Genomic DNA, 8,509 nt, shown 5'->3' with positions numbered 1-8,509 from the left:
GACGGGTTGGACCGAAGGGTCTGTTTCCGTGCCTTACATCTCCATGACTCAGGGATAACACCAAGGGGCAGTGTTAGAGCCAGCCTTGCCATGGGGCCAGAAGCAGCTCTGGGCATTGCCAGGTGGGCTTTGGCAATGCCTCCTCTCTTCCCTCCTTCTCCTCGCACCACACCCCCCCCCTACCTTGTTCCCCGTCCTCCCCCCAGCGACGGGACAGAGTGCAGCGCGCCCTCTCACCTCCTCCCCGGAGCCCAGCACCTCCTCCTCTTCCAGGGTGATCCAGCTGCTCCTGGGATCCGAGCCGCTGACTCCGGACGGGGAAAGGCCCAGGGGGTTCTCTGAGCCCTCTGGCTGGCGCCGACGCAGCGACTGGAGCCGGGCTTGGTCCTGCACCGGCTGGACCAGCTTCTCCTGCGTCACCCTCAGCCTGGCCCACTCCGGCTGCCTGGCCCACTCCTTCCTGGCTTTCCAGGCCTCGGCCTGCGTTAGTCCTCCCTCGGCTACAGTGAGCGAGCCACTGTCGGTCAGGACCGTCCGGCCGGAGTCTCGGGAGCTGTGGCGCGAGAGGAAACACATTAGGGCCCGAGGGAAGGGGAATCTCTGGCCACACATGAGGAGATTTGTCCCCGAGGTCCAGGGTGCTCCGGGGCAACGGTGGGCTGGGATAAGGGGTCAAACAAGCACACCCCGCCAGCTTTCGGAGCCCCTCCTCTTTCCTCAGGACATCGGACACGGAATTTGTCAGGAAAGGATCAAAGGGTCACTTTGTCAATGGCCACTTTGGCAATAAAACCAGTCTGACTCCCGGTTGAGACCCAAACAGGCTCGAATCAAGGCCTTGCACCTAAAAATGCCTGAGGTACCCATCTTTATTCTGATAAAAGCTTGGGGCAGTGACTTGAAAGAAATTCTGGGATTTCCGTGTGAATCGATCGAAACCTGAACCTCCAACTGATTCAAGAATTAACAGCTCCCCGGGTTTGTTCAATACATTTACATCAGTCTTTGATCTTTTTACGATAAATTCTGAGTCCGATGTGTTCTCTCTCATTGGCGATTTGGTGTTTTCAATGTCTGGGGCTGGACCACATGCTGGCGTTGTCAGATTCTTGAATTTGACTCTCCTCTCCCCTCCCCCCGGCCCACCCAAGTACAACACTGGTACCTCCCAGAGTGGGGGAGGAGTGCCCGGCCTTCCCTACCCTGCCCACCCTGTCTTCAGCTCCCCTCGACAGTGTGATGTTTCTATGGTTACCTCCTCGCCCACCCCCACCCCTTTACTCCACTCAGTGTCGGGGAGATGCTGATATCCCTGCACCGGGAGCACAGTGGAGCCTGGCTAACTAGGCCTGAGGCTCAAACCCTGTTCGGAAATCTGTTGTCGTTTAAATCTGGCGCGTTTTGTCTGGCCCTCGTGGTAAATCCGCAGGCCCAGGTGAAGTTCTGGGTTCGAATTCCGCCGTGGCAGACAGGGGAATTTGAATTCAGTGAAAATCCGGGTTCAACGATGACCATTGTCGATGGTCAGGGGGTGAAATACCCCCAGCTGGTTCACTCATGTCCTTCAGGGAAGAAAACCACCATCCTGATCTGGTCTGGGGCCTACACAGGACTCCAGACACACACAGTGGTTGGCTATCAACTGCCCTCCGGGGCAAATAGGGATTGACAATAAATGCAGGCCGAGCCAGTGACACCCCCGCCTCAGCCATTGACTGTCGAGGGAGGATTTTACGCCCAAGCTGTGGCTGCACCCCTTCACATGGCTCCAGCCCTCTCACCACACGCTCGACCTTCAGCCGCTCAGGGGGCAATTAGGGTACGGGGCAACTGTTGCCTAGGGACGTTCCCGTGCAATGGAGCCCGGTGGGGGAGGGGAGGGATGGGGGAGGTTGTGGTGAGTGAGATTGGGTTTGCCGAGTATAAGTGACAGGAAGTCGCCTGGTGTGGTGTGGTGGGGTTGGGGGGTGCGGTGGTGGTGTTGTGTGTGTGTGTGAGGCAACAGCCTTGAGGTGTTATCACTGTATTGGAGACTGGGGTCACATTCTTGGGAGCAGGGGTGGGGAGGTGGGACATGGGTTCAAATCCCGTCCCGACAGTTTGGAACGGACAGTTGGTGACCTTAACCCAGTGCGGCCCACCTGCCGCACCGTCCCGCCCCTGGCAAGATGGCCGTCGCCGCACTGCCTCCTGGGTAGTGCCGGTCAATGGCGACGGAGAACCAACCGGGTGTCGGTGCGAGTGCTCTTCCCCCAACCCCCGGGAGGGCAGGGTCGGTGTTTACCTGGCTGTGCTCATTCCCGGCCACTCCTGGGCGTCTCCTCTGGGGGTGGGTGAGCCCGTGCGTGCGGCGTTCGACTCTGGTCGCCCTGCAACGACACAAATGCCATTCCCTGTGCTCAGAGCGGGCGAGGCTGCGGTGCCGCCTCTCCCTGTCGCTGCCTCCATCTCCTGATTGAATATCTCGATCAGGCCGTTGATGGGGTCCGTCTCCAGGGAGTCCTCCTCCTCGGCGACGGGGAGGGAACCGGGAAGCAACGAGTCCTCGGCCCGGCTGCAGTCCAGGGAGGAATCCTCCGCCACGACCAGGGGAGGCCTGGGGCCTAGCGACCAGGCCGGGTGAGCGGTGTCGGACAGTTCCAGCAGGGGTTCGGTGCCAGGCCGTGCCAGGGCGAGGCCGTCCAGGTTTGTGACGTCGTTCCAGAAGTGGTCAGCCTGCAGCGGGCTAGGCATGGTGTAGTGAAGCGAGGCGGGTGAGAGCATTTCATCGGGCACTGACGCAAAACCTACACAGAAGGGGGGAGGGCAGACAGAGCACAGCTGCAGAAAGCCATACCAGCAACAGGGTGACCGTACACGGGCTGGGGAAGCAGGGGGTGCTCGCAGGCAAAATGGACGCGACCAGAAAGCTCTCGGGGTTAACCAACAGGCCCAACAGGAAAGGCCATCTTCGGGTCTACCCAGATTCGGGCCTGCTCCAGTTGGCGTTCCACACAGATTCCAATTTCTTGCTCCCTTTCACACACACACACAACCCCATAGACCCATTCCCCTGGTGATCGTTCACCCAGAACCTCAGCTGGGCCTTGGGAATCAGGCTCCCCAGGATACCTCACCACCCAGTGGTTTGTACTCCCTGAAGAGCCCAGGCACAGGGACAGTGTGAGCAAGGAGAGGCTCCCTTCCCAGGCCCGGAACTCTCCTGGTTTCAGCCTGCCCAAAAACCGACTCCGTGTCTGACTCCTCTCCCGTTCCACCTCCCAAGTTGTCCTCTGTTGGAGTAGCTGAAGGTTGGGGTGACAGCACACGTAGGCCGAGAACAGGACCAAGGTCGTTTTGGACTGAGATCAAGAGTGAAGCTTCACCTGGATTTCTCACCACCCCCCTGCCCCGCAACCTCCCCCCACCCCGCTCTGGAAAAACATGGTCGGGAGTCTCTATGCTTTCAGATCTCCCTTCCCAAATGTGAAGGAAGTGGGTTCCACTCCTGAACCTTTGACGATCCTGCTTTGTGTTTGCAACGGACCGTCCTAGCACTGTGCCTGGACGTCAATAAGGGAAGGTCAGGAAACGGGATGGTTGGAAAATCACAACCACCAGGGATGTCGCGCTGAGCAAATTATTGGAGCTGACCAGTCCTGGAGACCTGATGGAGCCCATCCAGGAGCTCTCCGAGGAAGCATTGAGTACAGGGGTTGGGAGGTCATGTTGCGGCTGGATAGCACGTTGGTTAGGCCACTGTTGGAATATTGCGTGCAATTCTGGTCTCCTTCCTATCGGAAAGATGTTGTGAAACTTGAAAGGGTTCAGAAAAGATTTACAAATATTGCATCACTTCCTGTAATTAAACCTCAGGGGCAACTTTTTCACGCAGAAGGTGGTACGTGTATAGAATGAGCTGCCAGAGGATGTGGTGGAGGCGGGTAGGAGGCTGGTACAATTGCAACATTTGGATGGGTATATGAATAGGAAGGGTTTGGAGGGATATGGGCCGGGTGCTGACAGGTGGGACTAGATTGGGTTGGGATATCTGGTCGGCATGGACGGGTTGGACCGAAGGGTGAACAACGTTGAACAACTCTATGACTCTAAGTGGCTACTTCAAGATTGTTAGCAAGTCAAAAGCACATGTGTTCACTTGGAAAGAGAGAGTGTTCTCTGAACACTGAAGTCGACTTCAAGTGCAGGCCCAGCTGCATGAATAGAAAGGCTGGGAAATGAGCTGTTCCAAAATGGATGCATGTACCAAATGACTGTGAAATAGATACCTGAGTCTGCATTGCTGTTTTGACAACAATTCAAATCTAACTAGTTTAAATTATGCCCCAGGATACTAAAACCCAACCGGGTTTTTGAATTTATCATTTTGACAACGTCAGACCCGATGAAGAGGAGCGGGATTTGGGTGGAAAAGACGTGGGCATTTTGAGAATTGGTGAGAGACCATCGATCAGCTGAGCAACTGCTGTGGAGCCGGAGAGCTAACTGTCCGTCTCCCATCGTGCCCGCAAAGAAATTGGAAAGCACTTGCGATTGAAAGAGGTAGCTTTTCATGTCAAGTGGTCTCGCAATAAGAGGAAGACGACCACCCTGGGAGATCAGCAGTTGGAACACTGAAGACAGCAGAGAGGAGAGAGTGTGGTCTTGAGGTGAAGGTAACGTCCTGATTATTCCATGTGTTATTGGAACAGTAGGTTTTTTTTATCTAGAGTTGGGAGTCAGCTAGTAAATACTTTAGAAAGGACTTGTGGGGGCTTGGATTTGTGGTTTGTTGCTGTTTGGTGTTCACTATCGGAGTGAGGGAAATACATTGTTGTCTTTCTTTAAACAGTGGAGTATGGGAGTTCTCTGTCACTGATATTTTAACAGATCGTGAGGTGAGCGTTTCTGGGTGCTTGGTTTTAATTACGGGAGGGGTCCTCTTGTCCTGCCAAAACAAGATGCATTGTTCGCCAATTTTGCCGCACTCCCTCGATTCGGAGATGGTCCCATTCGATCGGGAGAGAGTGAAAAGGGCCTGACGCGGTGACGGTGGGATGGATTGTCGCTCAGCATGGTGGTACCAGGTTCTCAGGGAGTGGAGGGAATGTGGATTTGGAGTTCCAATCTCCCGACTGAGGGGGAAGCAGGGGTCGAGGGGTCCAGTGATGTAACTCCAGCTCCTAATTCCCATGACCGTTTCCGTTTTCCTCCCAGTTATTTTCCCACGGTCTGTCCCCTTCAGGCAGGGGAAGGTGGTGGGGGGGGACAGTGGACTCCTGGTGGGTCGAAGCTGACAGCGGTGCTTCTCTGGCGCTCAGTTGGCTGGACGGCTGGTTTTCTGAGGAAGTGCTTCTGCCCGAAACGTCGACTCTCCTGCTCCTCAGATGCAGCTGTGCTTTTACAGGCCCTTCGGCCCAACAAGTCCACACCGACCCGCCGAAGCGCAACCCACCCATACCCCTACATTTACCCCTTTAACCTAACACTACGGGCAATTTAGTGTTCTCAGGGAGTGGAGGGAATGTGGATTTGGAGTTCCAATCTCCCGACTGAGAGGGAAGCAGGGGTCGAGGGGTCCAGTGATGTAACTCCAGCTCCTAATTCCCATGTTCCCGTGACCGTTTCCGTTTCCCTCCCAGTTATTTTCCCACGGTCTGTCCCCTTCAGGCAGGGGAAGGTGGGGGGACAGTGGACTCCTGGTGGGTCGAAGCTGACAGCGGTGCTTCTCTGGCGCTCAGTTGGCTGGACGGCTGGTTTTCTGAGGAAGGGCTTCTGCCTGAAACGTCGACTCTCCTGCTCCTCAGATGCAGCTGTGTTTTTCCAGCACCTACTCTGGAACGGCTGCTTGGCTGTCCAGAGTGATTCCCGCTGGGGCTGAAGATACACCAGGAAAGGCCTATCTGATACAACTTCTGTTTGAACCCCAAGGGGCGGGGGGGGGGGCGCGGTGCTGTTTTCCCCAGAGGTGACCTGATGGAGGTTTACAAAACCATGAGGGGCTCAGCTAAGGTGGACCGCAGAGCCCTTTTCCCAAGGGTGAGGCAGTTCAAAACCAGACGGTGCCTTAAAGGAACCTGAGGAGGAGGAGGGGAGGGGGGCAACGTTTTCACAAATAGAGGTTGGTTCGTGTGTGGGAAGAGCTGCCAGATGAAGTGATGGAGGCGGTTGGAGTTACAACATCTGAAAGGCATCTGGACAGATACGGGAATAGGAAAGGGATGTGGGCCAGGAGAATTGAGGTGGGACGTATTTGGCTTGGGATTACGGTCAGCACAAGGGTCTGTTTCCTCGCTCTGTCTGACTCTCTCCTTGCCTGGTACACCCAGTTTTCTCCGGTGTTGCTGGTGGGGGTGAGGGAGCTTTCCAAACCAGAGCTGTGCCAGACACCCCAAGCCTTCCCCCCCCCCCGCTTCGGTCAGCAGGAACCGCCACTCTGCAGGGGGCGGACAGCAGGGGGTGCACTGTTGAAGTGCCGACACTGCTCGGACAGCGCAGGGCTGGGCCAACGAACCCCAGCCAAACATTTCAGGCCCCAGCTGCTCGGATTCATAGAGACCGGAATATCTACGGTGAGGGGAGACAGGGAGAGGGCCTGAAATGCAGGAGAGGGGACGAGGCTGGAACGGTGGGGGTGGGGGGGGGAAGCAGGAGGACGAGACGGCAAACTGGGAAATGTTCCTCAAACATATCAATGGTGAAAGAGGAGGGAAGGAGAGAGGTGGAGCCCGTTGGGAATGAGCGCGGTCGAATTGCTCACGGAAGCAGTGCTCAAAAGGAGTACATTGCAAGACAGCGCGAAGTGAGACGCAGAGGGAACCCCTATACTTGTTGGGATCTGGAACGTGCTGCCTGGAGGACTGGCCAAGGCAGATACTGTGGGAGCTTCCAAAAGGAAGCTGGATGGATATTTGAAAGGGATGGATTCAGAGGGTTATGGAGACAGGGCTGCAGAGTCAGGCAGGGTGGGGGGAAGTGAGCTGGGTCACTCTTTCAGGAGCCAGTACATCCACATGATGGGTCGAATAGCCTCCGTCATGGATGGTTCGGTAACAGGAATCCTGCAGTAAGTCCAGAGGGAATGGGATGCAACGGGAAGGTAAGGCGTGTCTCTGACAAACTGACAAAAGAAGACTGGTGATATCTCCATTCGTCCAATTGGCATCAAAGCAGTTGCTGGATCTGGGGTTTGTGAGGTGAGTTGGGCCCAGGCTTGTGCATTGAATGCTCTTGCGTTCCTGTCAGGGGATACACTGCGGACAATCCAGGTCCAACCAAGCCCTAAATGGCAGGGAGTGGGAACCCAACAGGTTCTCGGGCTGTGGGGGGGTGAATCTGCACCTCACAGACAGGCCCGCATAGCGACAGCCGGCATCACATGCTGAAAATGCAAGAGATGTTTTCCACATTCATCCTGACCCATCCCTCAGCAACATCTTCAGACTGCAGTCCAAAGGTTTGCAGGTTAGGGTGGATTGGCCATGTTAAGTTACCCATAGTGCTCAGGGATGTACAGGTTCGGGTGGACTGTCCGTGCTAAATTACTAAAGTGTTCTTTGTGTTTCATAGTGTCATTTTGTGAATAAAGTTTTGTCTGTTTTAAAACCTAGTAGTCAACCTCGCTAACTTACTCCGGGTAATTCTCACCGTACCCTTATTGAAACAAATTGCCAAGTTATGGTCTGGGCTGCCTGCTTCAGAGTGGCCTGGCCTAGTCCATAACAGCACCATCTCGGAAGAGAGAGGCAGCTCCAAGGGATGGGATTCCGTGAGGGAAGGAAAGAAAGGAAACATGGAAGATTGGGGAAAGGGGAGGTGCACTGACCTAAACTGGGAGGCCAGATGAGGACGATGTCATCAACGTGGCCTTCCTGGATTTGCAGAAGGGACTTAGCAAGGATCTGCACGTTCGGTGAATGGACAGGGTCAGAACAGGCTGAGGCAGGAGACGCACAAAACTCGCAAGGAAGGTGAGGGGTCTCTACGATTCAGCGCTGGGACGGCGGCCCTTGGCGGTTTGTACCAAACTGGGTTTCAGAGTCAATCACTGCCCCGGCATTGCTGGTGGACATCAAATCTGAGGGATGGTCAGCACAGAACAGGCCCTTCGGCCCATGATGTTGTGCCGAGATTTAATCCCAATGTCAAATGTAGTAACTTAACCTCCGCACCCCTGAACTCACTGCTATCCATGTGCATGTCCAGCAGTCACTTAAATGTCCCCAATGACTCTGCTTCCACCACCACCCCTGGCAACACATTCCATGCATCCACAACTCTCTGTGTAAATAACCTACCTCTGACGTCTCCTCTATACCTTCCTCCTAATATCTTCAAACTCTGACTTCTCATACCAGTCAATCCTGCCCTGGGGAAACATCTCTGGCTATTGACTCTATCTATTCCTCTCATTATTTTGTACACCTCGATCCGGTCTCCTCTCTTCCTCCTTCTCTCCAGACAGAAAAGTCTGAGCTTATTCAACTTCTATTCATACGGCAAGCCCTCCAGTCCCGGCAGCATCCTGGTA

At 55.1% G+C, this 8,509-nt stretch overlaps 1 protein-coding gene across 3 annotated transcripts in view; it reads right to left on the bottom strand.

Annotated features, from left to right (window-relative positions):
* The window catches only part of LOC122543154 (ankyrin-1-like), a 16,339-nt gene extending 13,526 nt beyond the window's left edge, over positions 1 to 2,813 (bottom strand). For 2 of the 3 annotated variants that reach the window (XM_043681532.1, XM_043681533.1), the window contains exons 1-2: positions 2,285 to 2,812; positions 238 to 553 (exon numbers count right to left, since the gene is read on the bottom strand). In XM_043681532.1, coding sequence (XP_043537467.1) covers positions 238 to 553; positions 2,285 to 2,763 — 795 coding nt within the window. In that variant the 5' untranslated portion in view covers positions 2,764 to 2,812. Of the gene's footprint in view, positions 1 to 237; positions 554 to 2,284 lie in introns of all 3 variants that reach the window. The other variant, XM_043681534.1, reaches the window with a different exon arrangement.
* Positions 2,814 to 8,509: the final 5,696 nt, after the last annotated feature.

This window comes from Chiloscyllium plagiosum, chromosome 42 (assembly GCF_004010195.1).
Source record: "Chiloscyllium plagiosum isolate BGI_BamShark_2017 chromosome 42, ASM401019v2, whole genome shotgun sequence".
Lineage (NCBI taxonomy): Eukaryota > Metazoa > Chordata > Chondrichthyes > Orectolobiformes > Hemiscylliidae > Chiloscyllium > Chiloscyllium plagiosum.
Note: the sequence above shows the minus strand (reverse complement) of the source record. Positions and strands in the feature narration are given on the sequence as shown.